This window comes from Erigeron canadensis, chromosome 5 (genome assembly GCF_010389155.1).
Source record: "Erigeron canadensis isolate Cc75 chromosome 5, C_canadensis_v1, whole genome shotgun sequence".
Lineage (NCBI taxonomy): Eukaryota > Viridiplantae > Streptophyta > Magnoliopsida > Asterales > Asteraceae > Erigeron > Erigeron canadensis.
In genome coordinates this window covers 8,659,933-8,678,876 of record NC_057765.1, presented here as the reverse complement: position 1 = coordinate 8,678,876, position 18,944 = coordinate 8,659,933, and the positions used below count along the sequence as shown (strand labels likewise).

The following is an 18,944-nucleotide window of genomic DNA, read 5'->3' as shown; positions in this document are numbered from 1 at the left end:
AATTTGTCTCCATCAATTCACCCTACCCATTGGTCACATTTTCGTAATCCATCTTCTACCACCACTCCTTCATCCTCGCCTCCACCCTCCCTTACCAAGACGAATTCTCCTACTACACCATCTCCTCTATCTCCTATCATACCTCCTCCTTCTCCAATGGTCAAAACTTATACTTGAAGGTCCAAATTGTCTCAAGTCCAGCCTATTCTGCCATCTACACCACCGTCTCCTACCACTAACACAGACGAGTCACTTGACATCCCCTCTCCTGATTCTCAACCATTACCTGCCATGGCCACCGACCAAACAACAATTTAACCTCCACACATCCATTATCTATCCTATTCCCTGTAGCCCAGTCGAGGCCCTATCCATTCCGGTTTGGAAACACGCCATGCAAGATGAATTTACTGCCCTTATTAATAATAAGACTTGGGAGCTTGTGCCTCGTCATCCTGATAAGAACATCATTCGGTGTATGTTGATTTTCAAACATAAAACTAAATCTAATGGTTCTTTAGAGCGCTACAAAGCGCGACTTGGTTGTGATGGCAGGTCTCAACAGGTGGGCGTTGATTGTGATGAGACATTTAGTCCAGTGGTCAAACTGGCGACTGTACGCATGGTCCTTAGCATTGCTCTTTTTCAATATTGGGATATTACTCAGCTAGATGTGAAGAATGCTTTCCTACATGGTCATCTTAATGAGACAGCATTTATGCATCAACCACTTGGTTTTCGATACCCTTCATATCCTAATCATGTGTGTCGATTAAAGCGTTCTTTATATGGGCTTAAGCAAGCCCCCAAGGCATGGTATCAACGTTTCGCAGATTACGTCACCACTTTGGGTTTCAAACACAGTGCTTCTGATCATTCCTCGTTTATTTATCGTCATGGACCTAACACTCCTTACTTACTCTTGTATGTGGATGATATTGTCTTAACTACTTCATCACCAGCCTTAAAGGCCCGACTTCTTCTTCATTAGTCTTCTGAATTTGCCATGAAAGATCTTGGCTCACTGCATTATTTCTTGGTATCTCAGTTAAAAGGAATTCTCATGGCTTGTTCTTATCGCAAGAAAAATATGCTTCAGAAATTTTGGTTCGTGCAAAGATGGCCAACTGTAATCCTGTTCAGACACCTGTTGACACGTCCCGTAAACTCAGGTCCAATGTTGGGGCACCCATTTCTGATCCTACCGAGTTCTGTAGTCTTGCTGGCGCCGTGCAATATCTTACATTTAAATGTCCCGATATCTCCTATGTTGTCCAACAGGTATGTATGCACATGCATGCGCCTTATACAGAATATTTTAATGCTTTGAAGCGCATACTTTGGTACATTAAAAGCACGCTTTCTATGGGAATTTTTGTGTGCTGGCCCCATGGCTACCCTCACTTCTTATAGTGATGCCGATTGGGCGGGTTGCCCCGATACCCGACGTTCCACGTCTGGGTACTGTGTATATCTTGGTGACAATTTACTTTCTTGGTCCTCTAAACGACAGCCTACTATATCTTGTTCAAGTGTCGAGGCCGAGTATCGAGGTGTGGCTAATGTTGTAGCAGAAATTTGTTGGTTACGCAACTTACTACTCGAGCAACATCAACGCACTAATCACATTGAGATTGACATTCATTTTGTTCGAGAAAAGATTCAACGGGGACTTGTTCATGTTCTTCATGTTCCTTCACGTTATCGGTTGGTAGATATCTTCACCAAAGTGCTACCAAGATTTCTTTTTCATGATTTGTCCACAAATATCAAGGATTTGGTAATAGCCAAAACAAGCACAAAAGATACTTGAATCCAATATTAATACCTCACATGTGGCAAGGCCCCTAAAGAAATCACATAACAATATAACTTGTAGGTTCTATATTTAGCTAATTACTTTAGGTTTCTACATAACTAACTCTTACAAGGTGATGGCGGACATAAAACAATGTTTTTTACTTCATGGACATGTTGTAACTGATCTCTATATAGTGTGTTTATCCTTATGTTTAAAGTGCTTATGAATACCAGAAAATCAAAATATATTGACAAAAAGTTCAACTGTGTCAAGCATGGGCATCACGTTACGATTTTAGAGTAAATGGGCATCACGTTAATATTCAGGTTTTATTTACAAGTCGGAGGTTTAATATTCAGCTTACTCTTTATGAGCTTTATCCCGGAATGAAGTTATTCGACGGGCCTGATTTATCTAACGTTATTTGCATTCCCAGAGGATGAGGTCGCCTTTTGTCATTAAATGACAAGTCTTGAGATTTTTCCCTCTGAATACTTGTAACGGTCCATGATCAACATCTCGTTGTCTAGGGTACGTGCCATACTTCACCATTATACGGTGAAGTTTCCCTAATATCGCATACCGCCTTTTGTCATTAAATGACAAGTCTTGAGGTTTTTCCCTCCGAATACTTATAACGGCCCATGATCAACATCTCATTGTCTAAGATACATGTCATGCTTCCCCATTATACGGTGAAGTTTTCCTAATATCACATACCAACTGAATGTTGGAAAAAAATATGTCTCCGGATAACCGGACTTTATTTGTTGAGAAAGGACTCCCGGTATTGTATTTTAAATGGAATAATGATTTTGTGTCCGGCCATAGCAACTCAGACAGTCAAAAACCGGACTTTATTTGTTGAGAAAGGACTCCCGGTATTGTATTTTAAATGGAATAATGATTTTGTGTCCGTCAAATCCTATCTTACCAAAAAAAAGTTACAAATTAAACCTTTAAATTTAATGAACAATACATAACTTTTGAATTTTACATAATCCTCATGCTTTATCTAAGATAAATACTGCATGTTTTACCTAACGTTTCCACTATTTTCTAAGTACCAAAAACAAATCACTGAAATTTACACAATTCAAATCCAAATTACATATAATTTTCCTAATAAATCTTGTTTCTTTAACTCCCAAAGCAAAATAAATCACATAAAAGATAATCATAGTAACATAACAATTAAAAAACATACATACACATTGAAACTTAATACAGAGAGTATTTAGTATTCTTTCAAACATGATACAGTAATAATCCTATAAAATATAACAATATGGGTCACAATACAAATCAAAGATCCAAAATCATACAAATCAAGCACAAGCACAAGGATTATCAACAACTTGGTCATCAATCTCACCACCACTCCTAAACAAGAAATACCCAACAGACAAACCAACAACAATCGCAACAAAAACACCACCATTAAAAGACATAATCGAAAGCATAAGAAAATACCCAATTGCTGAATTCACCCCAAATAAAACAGACCCCATTAATCTCTCACCACACCCACCTCCAATTTTTATTTTTTTATTCAGCAATAATGGACTTGTGGTTGTATCAGATGGTGAATCAGTTTTGGTTTTTGTTGAGGCGAGTAATTTGAAACGAACACGTTTGTCTTCCATGTATTGATAAAAGATTGAAAATATGATACAAATGGCTAAAGAAAGAATATAAGATAACCATGAATTGGTTTTCCATGAATCGAAAAGAAGAGTCACGTTTCGACTCCAGTAAAAGGTCATGTGCATCATTTTTGATAATGGATCGGATCAAAGTTTTTGATGGAGTTTTGGTTTTGGTGGTTGACAAAAAAGTGGGTTGCTTCTGCGTTGATATTAAGAGAAGAATAATAAATAAGATATAGTTGTTGTTCAAAGGGGACAGACGAGAGGAAAAGAAGTGTGGATATTATTGGTTTGTGGTGTAGTTTGTGTACTACAAGGAATAGGATAGTACCAATTCCTTTTTTTACTTTTGTTCACTTTTGTACTACCCACCCTTCTTCTTATTCAGTTTTTTGTTTTATGTTCTGACTAAAACATCGGGTATGACGGTATCGTGTTAGAATTTTTTTTTTTAATAAATAGGAAAATAATAACGACAGTTTTAAAGGTTGTTATTAACAGGTTATTACATGCATAAAAATAATACTTCATATATCAATAACTGTCTCTTAAATTTTTGCAAGACAAAGTATATATTTAATGTATCAAATTAATTAATACTAAATTAATTAATACTGATAGCCCGTCCCTTTGAATTTTCGCAAAACAAAGTATAAATTTTCAGAGACGGAGGGAGAGGGGGGGCTAGGGGGTGTTTGGTCCCCCCCAACAACCATATTTTTCGTCGGAGGTTATTCGTATGCCGGAGAAAATTGGAGATTTGCAAGTGTCAAGCCACCCCTAACTAGTAACCAAACCTTTGATATAAATATTTATATGCCTTTCATATTTTTATAGCGGAGAGAATTGGCGGAAGTTATAAGAACTGAGATTAAAATCAAGTAGATGTAAAAACTTTTTGTTGGTGTCGCTGTAATCTATTTGGAGGCATGTGAGGAAGATGAAGTGCTTTATGATTTTTAGATATTATATAACAATTTTCAGTTATAACAAATCTTTTTTTCAGATCTTATCTTATAAGTATATTTCATTTAGAATGAACTTGTAGACATTTGTATGGATTTGAATTCAGAATTATAGATACATACTACTATACTAGTACTACATAGAGGAAAATTAAGAGGGTTTAATAATCTAAATATAAAGATAATAGTGGGTATGATATAAATATTTTGACGACTTGTGGGGCTTGTTTTTAACCAAAGTTTAATTGGAAATTAAATGATGATTGCGTATGAAATTTCAATCTATTGTTTTTTTCTTTCTAGCACAAGAGTATTATTTTTGGTTGTTTACAAGAGATGAATTTGATATTTGGTCATTTGCACCAAATATAAAAATTGTAGGTTTTATAACAATAAATTTATTTAAGTTGGATTTGTGTACCAATGAGCCTTTAGCTTTACAATATTATAAAAGCATAGGTTGTTTGTTTACTAGACGCATATTCTAGTTATCTCGCCTAGGGTCTTAGATAACTCAGGCCCGACCCTGTATCTTTCATAATCCGACCCCCGTCAATCAAAATTCCTGGCTCCGTCTCTGTAAATTTTAATGTATCAAATTAATTAATACTGACAGCTTAAAGGTTGTCATTAACAAAACTCTTATAAATAAACCTAAGTTATATTCATAGAAATTAACGTAATTATAAGATTAAAAAAAGAGACTTAATAGAATTCATATATCATATTTTAGGAAGATATTTTAACACATGAATTAGCTTGATTTATATTTTTTTTTACCACCTTAATTAACAAATAAATTCCGACCATAAAAGGTTATTCAATGACAAAATGTAACCCCTTATACACATGCGAAACGCAAATAACGTTGGGTTAAACATGTTGTCCACAGACATACTGCGCTAAAACTTTTTATGAAATGTTTTAATCACCGGTATTTTAATGATTCTGATGTGATATTCGGTACCGGTTTTACTGGTAGGGTTATATATATATATGGGGATGAGAATATAAGGCTGTTAGGTACCTAAGATTAGATGTGGAACACTCACATATTATTTTTTTAAATCTATACAATTCATGAGGGGCCATGTGATTTAATTAAAATTCAACAAATATTAAAAAATAGTATGTGAGGGGTTTCACACCTAAGTTTTATATATATAAAAATACTATAATATCTGTTACAATTCAACAAAAATTGTCAAAATACATTTACAATGCACTAAAATAAATAGCAAATAAGAATTTCATAACAAAATATAAATGTTAAAATTTACAAACTAACAAAAAATAACATTAAAGTTTCATTAAAAAAAATAAGAAATAAGGAATACACCGGATAGGTATTACTGGAAAAACCGGGAAAAAAAACCAACGATACAAAATAATGAAAATAACGGACCAAAATCCGAGTTAAATGTACCGGACGAGCAAACGATGACCCATATAACCAGCTGATACGTACAATTATTAAAAGCATTGCCTTTGTGATATATGTTTGACTGGTAACTTATGGATAACCGATTTGTTTCATCGTTGCCACCAATCACATCCCATCCTAATTTTAATTTTAGGGATAACTGCAGAAAATAAAAAGTACTTTTAGATCAATTCACGAAAATAGCAGTGACCTTTAAAAATGAATTTTCATTTATTCTTGAAAATAGTAACATTTGACACGTGTACATAATGACATGGACATTTTTTTATGACGTGGAATCTTTTAGTGACATGTCATTATTATTTATTTATTTTTTATGTAATTTTCATTAGTCGTGTCATTTCTCCGAAAAAATGATATGGCTCCATTTCAGTCTCGGTTATGGCAAGGTATTTTTTCTCATCAAATTCTTCTGAAGCTAATCTCAGCTTGATTTTATTGATTTTGTGTTGAGTCTCTTCCTATTTCAAGCATTGAAAAGCTGAAAAACTGTGTATGAAGATCTTAAAAAGACATAGATCTAACTCTTCTTCGTCTATCTCGAGATTAAAAATCTCTAAAATTAGACGCCAACGTCGTCGTTATAGCCGGAGGGGGATCCTGAGGATGTTCAAGGTGAGACGAGCGTTTCATAAGCTAGATCTGGACCGTTTAAGAATTGTTCGTCGACAGATGACATAGATCCAGATAGCAGAGGTCCAGAGGTTAGCTCGAACTCGAGCAAAGCGCCGACGATTTCTAAATTAGTTGAAGAAATCGAGAAGAACCACCTCCAACACCACCACCGTCGGTGTTGGAATAATCCAACAATAAATGAGAGATTATTGCTAGAAAGTAAAACTTTTAAAGTTCAATGTTATTTTCGTAAATTTGTCGAAAGGTCTTTTCTATTTTCTGTAGTTATAAAGTATGTCACGTCTCTAAAAGATGCCACGTCATCAAAAAATGTCCATGCCATCATGTACACGTGTCAAATGTTACTATTTTTGGGAATACATGAAAGTTCATTTCTAAAAAGTAAAACTTTTAAAGGTTACTGCTATTTTCGTAAATTGGTCGAAAAGTGCTTTCTATTTTCTGCAGTTATCCCTTAATTTTACTATATACTATGAACTAATAACTTATTAACCAATTAAATCGTTTAATTTAATAAATTTGACTATCGTTTATGTTATCGTTTATATTAACTATAAATTAAAAACTTATAATCATCATTATCCAAATACATTATTATATTAGTATTTATATTAATTTGTAGAAAAAATCTCATTAATTTACACTTTTTAACCCTAATTACTTACTTTATATTTATTTTTACCCATCAACTTGAGGGGATATTTTAAAAATTTTTTATAAAAAGTTACAAAAACTATTTATATTTAATTTTTTTAAAGTTACAATTGTTACTCAAATCAAGAGTCTTAATTGTTATCAAAGAATATGATAATAGTTCTAATTGTTATCTAATTATCATAGGGCACACGATTGAAAATAAACATATTCGTTTTATGCGCTCGCATCATGATCAAATACATATGTTAAGTACAAGATTTATATTTTAATTTTTAATTATTTTTTATTATAATATCACATTATAAGTATATCTGGTTTCAAAACAAGTTATAATAGAGAAATTATTGTAGCATGTGACTTGTAGAAATTACTACAGCAAACAATTCCATTAATATTGTTAGAAATTCAAAATAGTGCTTAGTTATATTTCTTTACATTGTTAATTTGTATGTTTAATATAAGGTTGAGGGGGAGCTTATGTATTTTACTTAGAGTATAAATACCCCTCAAGCCTTAACCTTTTGTCACATTTTACTAATAACATTTCCCAAGCTTTCCACACACACATATCCTCTCTCTCAATACACACACTAACACACACACATCCACCATTGTTATACACCTTACTTCCGCACCCGAACACGAACGATTTCTGGTATATTACATGTGGTATCAGAGCAAAACAACAATCTGTTGACGATCCAGAACAAATTCAATACAGATTCATTGAATTTTTGTTCAAATTCTTCTTCGTGTTCAAAGCAAACTTTTGCCGCCATTTCTGTTCTTCAACAATTTACCTTCAATTATCATTCAATTTTCCAGTTTTTGTTCACAAATACATTCCAAATCATATTTCAAAACATCCTGTTAAGTTTCAGAATCAAATTCAAAGTTTTGATTAAAAATCAAAATTTTAGAAAATTTGATCAAAATTTGATTTTCACAATTAAGTTGATTTGAGATATGGAATTGTTTCTAGGGTTGTGCGCGATCATTTTCTGAGCATTTTGATGTTTGAATCAAATCCTAATTCTCAAAATTGAGTGAGAATTGACCAATTTTGTATCAAAAACCGACTATTTTGTCTGTTCTGTTTGTATTTGCAGGTATACAAAACGATCTCTTTTGGAGGAACTAAAACGATCTCTTTTAGATCGTTCTAGTTTTTGGCCATTTTGAAGTTAAAACGATCTAATTTAGATCGTTCTAGCTTTTGTGATTCTGTGTGAATTGTGTGTTGTGTGGATCGTAATTCTGAAGTTGTTGTGATTGGGAATCACACACTTCCTTGGGTAACTGATCTCCTTGAGATTGGTTTTGCTCAAAAAAACTTCCAAATCATTGTGTTACTCTGCCTAAATTTTCAAAGTTTTCATACTTAGAAAATTTTTCACCCAAAATTGTTAAAACGATCTAAATTTAGATCGTTCTAACTTTTCTTTACAATTCCTCAAAACGATCTCTTTTAGATCGTTTCATTTTTTTTCTTCTCCATCACTTAGAAATTTTTTTTTCAAGATTCTAAAACGATCTAAATTTAGATCGTTCTAGTTTCATTTTCTAATTCAAGCTTTTTATAAAATTCAAAATTTAATAAAAAAAAAATATATTCTTTTTCAAGTTGTAATTCAATCATTTCAAATGACAACAATCAACATCAATTCAGACATTTCATCTAGAGAGGTACAATTTTTTACTCAAACTGACTACTTGTCTCTTCAAACAACTGCTGATACTTTGACAAAGCAAAATCTTACTTTGAAAACAAATTTGAACATAGCTAAACAAGAGTTTGATAAACTTAACGAAGATTTTTCTCAACTCTCAATAGCTCATGATGCTCTCAAAGTTAACTATGACTCTTTGAAAGAAATGCATTTGTCAAGTAACAGTTCTCAAGTTGTTTCACCCAATGCCCATTTAACCAATAAATGTCAAGACCTTGAAAAGACTGTCCATTCACTCAAGCAAACCATTGAGACCTTACAGCTTGAGAAAACCAATGAATGGATAAGAGCAAATGCAAGACAAGAAGATGTTGAGTTTCTCACAAACAAAATGAAAGATATGAGACCAAATTGTGAAAAACATGAAAGACATATTTCTGACTTAAACAGTTATTGTTTTCTCAAAGGAGTTGAAATTGAAACTCTTCAAAAACAAGTTGAGGATTTGAAAGCAAACATTTTGTTCTACCAAGAGAAAATCTACAAAATAGAACAAAATCCTTTTCTGGATTTCACTGCTTATTACAATAAATCAAAGATTGATAGATCAGAACTTCTTTTGGGTTTGGGTTGTGAGAATCCAGCACATTAGAGAAAATTCAAAAAGAAGATCTTGGTGCTTTGTATGATGAAAAATTTCTTCGCCTTGGCATGATTCAAAAATTCATCAGACCATCTGAGGATGACTTTGAGTCAGATGATGTTGAAAGACCAAAACCAATTCAAATAAACATTGATTATGTTGCTCTTAATGATACTTACAAGAAAACTCATAACAGATCAATTTATGAGTTAGAAGAAATTGACAGCATTTCAGTGAAAGAAAATGAGTCTCAACAAGTGTCTTCACAATCAATTTCTCACAGAGCTTATATTCCAACTACCATATTGGAAAAAGAAATTGAAAACCTAAAACAAAAAATTGAGTCTCAACAAAAGGTCATTGAACATCTGAAAACTCAAGATTATTCCCTAAAGGTAAGTGAGACCACCCCTACCCATATGATGACTAATCATAATTCTGATGATTGCTCCACTCCATCCAATGGGAGTGAGAATTCAAAAAAAGTACTGCAGGATGATAGCATCTCTTCTCAAGAGATTCAAGATATGTCCACAACAATGTTATCATCATTTTTCAAGATTGAAGAGAAAATTCAAGCTTTGAAGGCTAAACGTCTTGCTTCTGTGAAGAAGGTACTTTCTTTTGAAACCCCTGTGATCACACCTAATGACCAAAGTAAAGTGACTTTAGAGCATAAAATTGAGATTCCTGAAAATCTTAAGGCTAAAGCAAAAGCATTGATTGAAAAGAGGACTACAAAAACTGGTTCTCAATCAAAAATTGAAAAAGAAGTTAAACAACTTTCTTTCAAAAAGCCTAAAGTTGAACCAAAGAAGGAATCTAAATCTAAGATTGCTCCAACTTCATTTTACTCACCCAAAAGTCAGCTTGCACCAGCTGTCAAAGGTAAGAACACCATTAAGGTTCATGTTTCATCTGTTTCTAGAACCTCTGCTCTTAAAACTATCTCTAAACATACTTCAATATCCAAGATGTCAAAAACTAATCAAGTTTTCCTCACAAAAGAAACATCTAAGGGTATAACTAGTTATAGGGATCAGTATGGTTGGTTCACTGTTAAAACTCCAAAGAAATAGAATCCCAAATCTTCAAACAATAAAACAAAAAATCACCATCAAGTAAAAAGTTCAATGAGTAAACAAATGTGGATTTCTAATTCATCAGTTAGAAGAATTTGGAAAGCTAATGATTACAAGAAAAATGTTTCAAACAAGAAAAATATTTCAAATTTGAGTAATCTAGCTAAACCAATGTCAGGAAGAAAATCTAAATCTTCTGCTGTGATTTCAAAACCATTAATTGTTGATTCTAATGGTATTGTGATGAATTTGAAAAATAAACGTCTTGTTCGTAAACCTCATTTGTATACCATGACCAATTTTTCTAACCCAACAGGACCCATTCAACAGTGGGTACCGAGAACAACTTAATTTTTTTGTAGGTAATAAAGGTCTGTGTTACGTATTTCCACTTTGGAAGATATTCAACACATGATCCTGGAATGAGTTTCTGTTCAAAGAAACCATCTCAAATAAGTGCTCATTACCAATACGCTTACTTGCCTCTGCATGTTTTGTAAAAAATCCTCCATCTCTCTAATTTCATTCATTATCTGTCAAACATTGATGCTATGCTTACGTGCAATATGTTTTATATCATGCAATGTTTGAGGGGGAGAGAAAGGATAATTCATGAATCAAGGGAGAGTTTGTGTATTTGCACTATTTGATTAGAAACTCATTATACTTAGAAAAACAAAATATAAAATTTGAAAACAAAAAAAAATTAAAATTAAAATTTAAAAAAAAAAAAAATTAACTTTTAACCAACCAAATTTAAACAATTTTACCCAATTCAAACAAAAAACCATCCTTATCTTTCTCTTTAATCAATTACCCTAAAAAAATCACATAAACCATAAATTTAACACTCTCACACATCAAAAATTTTTTTTCAAATCGTTCTGTGATCATTTCTTTCCATTCCATCATCTTCTTTCAATCACATCCACATGTACTATTTCGAAATTGAATGTAGATCTCATGTTTTTGTTTCTTGAATTTCTCATTTCTGTTAGTGATTCCGTGTTGACAATGTGAATTAGAAGCATGTTTAGGATATGTGTAAATGATTATTACATGTTTAAATGCTTTATTTGATGTTTTTGAAAATTCAAAAAACCTTTCCCCCCTGTTCTTGCGAAAATATGATCAGAGTATGTTTTTAAAAGGTTTGATTTGTTTGTGTTATGATAATGTTAGTTTGCATTATTCAAATGTTATGCCATGCTCAAATTTCAGTTTGATCCATTGAATGTGAATTTAGATGTATGTTTGGCTAACTGAAATAGTGTTTGGCAAAGATATTTCATTTTAGAGTTGTTTGCTTCTAAAACGATCTAAATTTAGATCGTTTTGATTTCTAAACGACTTGGAAGTAAAATAAGTTTACCATTCACCTTTCCTGTTCACCTTTCATGTTAATTCATTGTTAATCCCTTGAGATTGAGACCAAAATGATCTAATTTGGATCGTTCTTGGGTCTGATCGCTGTGTGGTTTGAAAGTGTGTTTGGAATTCAATTGATGGGTAACTAAATTCTTATGAATTCGGTTCGCTCAAATCTGATACTTTTAAAAGTAAAGAGAGATCATGTATTTGATGTCACTTTATGTTTTCAAAAAAAATGAAGTGAAGTTTTTCTTAAAAGTTTTAAAACGATCTAAATTAGATCGTTTCATTTTTCTTCACTTCAAAAGTGTTTTTAAACTGACAAAACCTAAAACGATCTCTTTTAGATCGTTTTACTTTTTCTTTCCCATACGTAACATTTGTTTTCTCTCTCATGAGAAACTTAAAACGATCTCTACTTCCTTTTTCCCATTCTTAAACTTTTTCTCTCAAAAGATTTAAAACGATCTCTTTTAGATCGTTTCACCTTCAGTTTTCCATACTTCATTATTTTTTCCTTAAAGCTTTCAAAACGATCTAAATTTAGATCGTTTCATTTCCTTTTAACTGAGTTAACTCAGAACGATCTAATTTAGATCGTTCTGATTTTCTATACTTAGAAAAAAAAATTTCCTTTCAAAATTTTTATTTTCCTTTTATTCTTGTGTGGTGTGACAAATTGCTTTGTATGATCATATAATTGTCATATATTTTGGAATACGAGGAATCGAACGCCTTTGTGTACTTCCTTATTATTCTCAAATATATCATGCTTATATGATTATATCTAATTTTCAAAGTTCTATACATATCAAAGTATATAAGAGTACAAAGAATCGATCGCCTTCGTGAACTTCTTTGTAAATTTATATATGGAAAATATGTGTTTAACTATTCTGTGTTTATTTTATCATTACAAATGATTTATAAAGGATACACTGAGTTGATCGCCTTTGTGAACCTCTTTGTATCTTATATAACTTGTTTGTGTGAACCTTGTTATTTGCTATTCAAATATTATTTTTCTGTGTGTGTTAAATGTTTTATGTCTTAAAATCAGAAAAATATAAAAGTAATGGATCATCAAGAAGAGGTTGGACATGATGAAGAGATTGCCATTAATGAATCGATTGTAGAAATTCTCACAGCCGGAAATTCCATCAATATGAGAAATAATAGATATCTGAATGATCCTTTCAATGCTCCCGGCTTTCCAATCATTTCAGCAATCTTCCACAATCATCCTCTTACTCATGCTCTCACAGTAAATGTTGATCTTGCTGAATCACATTTATTTGATATGTGGAGATCTATTATCTTTGTGCAACTACAAGATCCATCTTCTTCAAGGACTAAAGCCAAAGTTAAATCTCCAGAACTTCGTCGACAAGGCCATTTTCAATTTGAACTTCGTTCTGGAGAGAATACATATGACTTCGAATTCAATTTAGATGATTTCAGAAGATATTCAAGGCTACCAGAAGCAAACTCAAATGGGAGAAATAATTATGATACATTTGAGTCAAATGAAGTAATGTTTGCTGCCTTGATATCACTTGGCTATGACAGTCCTTTGACAAAAACAACTGATTTCAAGCTGAAGAAGTTACCAAGAATTTGGTACTATGTGTTTTCTGTTCTCAGCAACTGTTTTCATCCATATACAAGAGGAATGGATAACATGACCCAGACAATGTTGTACATATTTTATGGTTTGTGTTCAATCAGCACTACGATATTGCTCAACTTCTTTGGGATCAGCTGATAGTTGCAGTAAATGGAAAAATATCTGCTCCCAAGAAGTACATTCCATTCATCAGATTTCTCTCAGCAATTCTCCATAGTATAATCAGAACCAAGAAGCACTGTCTAAGGCTTCTTGCAACTGGGAAAGTTATTCTACATGCTTTCAAGCTTGTCAGAGATTCAGGTATTCCCAACTATTCCTACCTGATTCCATCATTCTTACTTGATATGGTTTCGATTCTGATGATGCCAAGAAGGCATACTTGGACTGGATTAGAACAACTCTGGGACCGGTAAACCTCCCGGTTCCTACCCAAGTTGTGCATAGGTTGCCTAGTGAGGGGTCAAAGAGGAAAAGAAAAGAGCGTGAGGGTGAATCCAGTTCAGGTAGGCTTAAGAGTAAGAAACAAAGAAGTGAGAAATTTGTATTGAAGTTAAGCAAGAAAGTGTATCAGCAGAAGAAGAAGGGAAGTTCATCTAAGAAAAAGCATTTAAAAAGAAAACAACCAGCTGAACCTTCTTCTCCTACATCTTCTGAGGAAACTGTTTCTGAGTCTGGGACTCCAAAACCATTAAGAACACCACCTCCTAAAAACTCAACCATCAGAAGATCACAATCACCAAAAACACCTTCACCACCTAGACATTCTTCACCAATTCAAACAACTCCACTTCCTGAAATTCTAACACCAGATCCTCCAGCAATGCCTCAATCACACTCAATTCCAACTCATATTCCTTCATCAACAATATCTACAACTGTTTTACTAACTCCTCCACCGACATACCTTCAAGGCCGCAGGAAGTCCATTCCTGTTCATATCAAAAAGAATACATTCAAAAGATCTCGCTTTGAGTATGATCGTTTTTCACAAGTTGAACTAGAAGATGTGGTTGTTTCTGATATTGATTCATCTGATAATGATGCCAATCAGTTTGCTGATGATGTCATGGACATCCGGAGGAACAAGGTGGAAATAAGGGAGGAGTTGAAAATGTTCGAGAGGATGAGAGGTCAGGGCTAGGTATAAGGCAAAAAGAAAACGTTGGCCTTCCATTAGTCAAAACCACATACACTCGCCGGGTTCGACCTAGGTTAGAAGACAAGAGCTCCCAACTCTTGCAAGGTCAAACCTCCTCTAGCCATTCGGAAGTCTCTCAACAGACTGACGTCTCATTTCAGCATGGGCAAAATCCACGTAATCCATCCCAGTCTCCTTCATAGACTGTGGATGTTGAAGATAAAGAGACATCTGCCCCTCTCTTGCCTATCGTTTCTGCACGTTTGTCTAGAACCCCTAGGACACTTACACCGATTGTTGTACCATTTGCACATCTAAGTGATGCTGTCGGAACAAACATAGAGAGCTCGGCTTCAGTGCCCTCTCGAGGATTGTTTGGAAGTCCTTCCATTGCTAACATTATGCCAGCTTTGAACGAAGGCACCCATGTAGCTAAATTGGCTCAGCGAGAGTTTGAAATCTCTCGAGTTCGAGTAGTTGCTGCGGCTATTCGTGCTTTGGGTTTAACGGTTGATCTAAGTGACACCGGTGTTATGTTTGTCCACTTTCCAAAAGGTTCTGGTTGTGAAGCCGAATCATCAACTGTTGTTCAAACTCTTGAACCAACAGGAAATCCTGTGACAGTTATGATGTCGTCAGGTCACTTAGTAGAACCACTTGGAACTACTGATGTGCCAGTTTCTGTTACTCCTGATACTCCGATCTCTGAATCTCCAATTGTTGTGACACTATCACCGATTGTTCGTAATTTAGTGACTCATTTGGTTGAAGGAATTGAACAAGGTCAAGACAGTGTATTACGTGCTTCAAGATACACTATTACTGGTAAACTTCCCATGGCTCAAACCAGTTCATTACCACGTAGATTGCTTACTGGTGGTACACTTAGAATTGGTTCATCTGTTGTTACTCCAATTTCTCCACCTCCATCTAGACCAACACCTTCTACACCTCATATTTCAACTGTTACAACTGTTATTCCTTTGTCTTCTCAACCAATCATATCAACACCACCGATTATTCAATCATCCCCAATTACATCACCAACACCCCCAGAAATTCCAGCTTCACCAACATCAATATCTACCACAACTATTCCAATTCAACAATCATTCCCTGATCCTGATTCTCCTGATTATTCATCAAGTTCTTCATCTTCGTCAGAATCTAATATTAGTGATGCGTATCTGAATGACTATACTGCTAGTCGGCTTCATGAAAGTGGTATATCCACTGATACTCTCATTATGGCAGTCCTTCGTAGATTAAGATCTGAAGAGCCTAATCTAAACCCACCAAAGAGAGCCATATGTCATTCAATTCTTTCATATCTCTATTTTTTGGGTACTGACACTAAGCATAAGGCTGAAACTGAAGCTCTTCAAAAGAGAATCACTGAGTTTGACCAACAATGTTGACCGGCCACTATCTTCAGGAGTCGAGATGATCAAAATCCTGATGATCAACCGAGAGGGAGAATATTCAAGATAGTGGAGAGGGTCATAACATAACACAAGAAGCAAGTGGTCAAGAAAATGTTGCTGATGTTGCTCAAAATTCTACAACAGAAGGAAATCAAGATCAAGAGATACCTGAGCAAGTAAGATTTGAAAATGTGGAAGAAGTTGAAGAAGAAGTTGAAAAGCATGATCAAAGTCAAAATGTAGATATTCCTTCATCATCTCAAGCTATCAAGTTCATAATTCTGATTCAGATGATTTGCCTGCTTGTTAATACATCTCTCATTATTACTCAACAACGTCAAGTTCTGATCAATCAAGTGATCCTGATCCGTTTCAACCAGGGAATGGGACTGATAATGATAGTGATTCTGATTCGGATGATTCTAATGATGCTCCACCAAGACCAGCTATGTCTTAAGAACAATTTGAGAAAGATATCTTTGAAGAGATTATCTATGATCTGAAGATACAAATAATCTTGATACTCCAAGAGAGCTTAGCATGGGAGTTAGACATCCAAGAATTACTCGAGACAGAATTTGGCAAATCAATGAAGGGTATTTCTATGAGAATTATGCACAAATGCTAGATTTGAATACCAGGCCTGAAGAGTTAGTATGCAGGGCAAGATACATTGAAGAAAAAGCCTTCCTGATTTATTGCTCATCTGAGGAAAGACTCAACATGACCTTGAATAGGTTGAGAGCATTCTTTCTATTCAGACATCAAAATCAAAGGAATGCATACTTAGAGATGATGAATGCTGAAAGTTCAGTTAGAAGTGAAGTGTGGTATAATCAGTTCCAGAGTCCAATTACAAGTGTGTTAACATTGTTTGCTCCTATCAAGTACCAGAACCACAGACTTGTTCGATTTAGAGTTCGCAGAGCTGATGGTCACATTTATGTTCTTCAAGAAGAATCTTTCCAATACTTGCCAATCTCTGACATCCTCTTTCTCTACAATCAGTATGCTCATCTGATTACAAAGACTCCAGATCAACTCATTGCTTATGAAGCTCTGAAGAGTCACATTCAGGCTTTAATCAGATATTATGAGTTTAATGATTTCCAAATTGGTCTAGAAAGGAGAACCAGAAGAATCAATCTCACGAGACCAAATCAGAGAGCAGGTTGATATGAATTGAATTCTTATCAGATTGGAGATCTAATAGAAGAATTGGATGGATTTGTTTTCATCAACAACTTCAGAGGAAAAATCTTTATCCGTGCATCTGATTTTCCCAAGTATTCAGATGGCACTTTGAAATATTGTTATTCTTCCTCAGAGCCATACATGATAATCCTGATCCTTGTGAAAATGAAAACATTCAGACTCAGAGAGAAAGACACATAAGACGGATCCAAGAGACCATTGATATGCGTCAAAGGATTAGAGATCTTATTGTTGCCAGGACAATTAGACAAGAGAAGGATTATTCATACTGAGACAGGTTCATGGGTTCTTTGGAATCCAAGTGATGAACGAGGTCCTCATAATATTCCTCCAGTTAACTTTCAAGACAACATCAGATTGCCCGATGAACGTCCAGAAGGTGCTAACTGGCATTTCATTCCTAAGAGGTATTGGAATGACTCTTGGAATAGTTACAAGAAAAGAGCTTTCTGGAGTTCTATGAATGATAAGCCATCAACATCAAAAGCAGCTCAAGATTACCAGAAAAGAAAGAACAAGAAAGACGAGCAGAGAAAAGAAGGAGGAGAAACAGGAGGAACCAATGAAAGACAACCAAGCACTAAGGGGAGAATGTTAGAAATTCAAAATAGTGCTTAGTTGTATTTCTTTACATTGTTAATTTGTATGTTTAATATAAGGTTGAGGGGAGCTTATGTATTTTACTTAGAGTATAAATACCCTCAAGCCTTAACCTTTTGTAACCTTTTGTCACATTTTACTAATAACATTTCCAAGCTTTCCACACACACATATCTTCTCTCTCAATACACACACTAACACAAACACATCCACCATTGTTATACACCTTACTTCCGCACCCGAACACGAACGATTTTTGGTATATTACAAAATGTCTCAACTAATAATCACAGTGACAAACTGTGATTATTATCTATAACTTGAAAGTAAACACTAGAATTGTAAATCTTCAAAAATTATAAACTTTATAAATTAGATGGATGAATATCTAATATTGATAATTGTGAAGTCCCTCACTCGATGGTTTAACCCACAAGTGTAGAATAACAAGTCAAGTAATCACTAGATAGGACTAGTATGAAACTTCAAGTAAGCACTAGAATGGACTAGTATTACGATAAATATAAATGCAAGAATATATATATAACGTAATACGTACTTAAGCAATATAAAGATAAGCAAGTAAGTAATAGTGAGACACAATGTAATTTTCAAGTGTATTCTATTTATTGATGTTAAATAAAATACAAGGTGTGTTGCGGAACAAGATTACAAAGTAAGTATCTAAACAACCTATGAATTACAAGTGATCTAATATTTGCTAAATAAACTCTTTGATCAAATACTAAAGTTGTGAAGTATGACTATTAGATCGAGAGTATTTGAGCAAAGGCACCAAATTGCAAAAGTATGTAATTTGGAGAGGAAGTGACTTGGATTTATAGGCAAAAAGAATAATATAATATTCTTTTTCCGTACAAATATGATTACATGCATTTAAGGAAATTACTTAATTTCTTAAAAGCATGATTAAAGTACAAGAATAAAGTCACATGATAGTGATTTGTCTTCTAATTAACCAACCACCTTTACATGCGTGTAAGGCTTTTAACAAAAGA

General features: G+C 33.9%; 3 protein-coding genes across 3 annotated transcripts; 2 read left to right on the top strand and 1 right to left on the bottom strand.

The window, feature by feature from the left end:
- Positions 1-1,119: 1,119 nt before the first annotated feature.
- On the top strand, positions 1,120-1,813 carry LOC122601133 (uncharacterized mitochondrial protein AtMg00810-like). The gene is made up of 2 exons (XM_043773901.1): positions 1,120-1,343; positions 1,414-1,813. The coding sequence occupies exons 1-2, from the start codon at positions 1,120-1,122 to the stop codon at positions 1,811-1,813; spliced, it is 624 nt and encodes a 207-aa protein (XP_043629836.1).
- A 1,202-nt stretch (positions 1,814-3,015) lies between these two features.
- Positions 3,016-3,734, bottom strand: LOC122599813 (copper transporter 5.1-like). Its single transcript, XM_043772397.1, has one exon. It carries the CDS (start codon positions 3,574-3,576, stop codon positions 3,130-3,132), a length of 447 nt encoding a protein of 148 aa, XP_043628332.1. The 5' UTR covers positions 3,577-3,734; the 3' UTR covers positions 3,016-3,129.
- A 10,087-nt stretch (positions 3,735-13,821) lies between these two features.
- LOC122601132 (platelet glycoprotein Ib alpha chain-like) lies at positions 13,822-16,567 on the top strand. The gene is made up of 3 exons (XM_043773900.1): positions 13,822-13,848; positions 14,099-14,598; positions 16,453-16,567. The coding sequence occupies exons 1-3, from the start codon at positions 13,822-13,824 to the stop codon at positions 16,565-16,567; spliced, it is 642 nt and encodes a 213-aa protein (XP_043629835.1).
- The last annotated feature ends 2,377 nt before the right edge of the window (positions 16,568-18,944 follow it).

Coding starts and splice junctions, on each gene's coding strand:
- LOC122601133 (XM_043773901.1), top strand. CDS start 1,120: ATGGCCAACTGTAATCCTGTTCAGACACCTGTTGACACGTCCCGTAAA. Junction 1,344..1,413: donor GCTTTGAAGCGCATACTTTG/GTACATTAAAAG, acceptor CACTTCTTATAG/TGATGCCGATTGGGCGGGTT.
- LOC122599813 (XM_043772397.1), bottom strand. CDS start 3,576: ATGATGCACATGACCTTTTACTGGAGTCGAAACGTGACTCTTCTTTTC.
- LOC122601132 (XM_043773900.1), top strand. CDS start 13,822: ATGCTTTCAAGCTTGTCAGAGATTCAG. Junction 13,849..14,098: donor CAAGCTTGTCAGAGATTCAG/GTATTCCCAACT, acceptor TTTGTATTGAAG/TTAAGCAAGAAAGTGTATCA. Junction 14,599..16,452: donor TCTGATAATGATGCCAATCA/GTTTGCTGATGA, acceptor AACAACGTCAAG/TTCTGATCAATCAAGTGATC.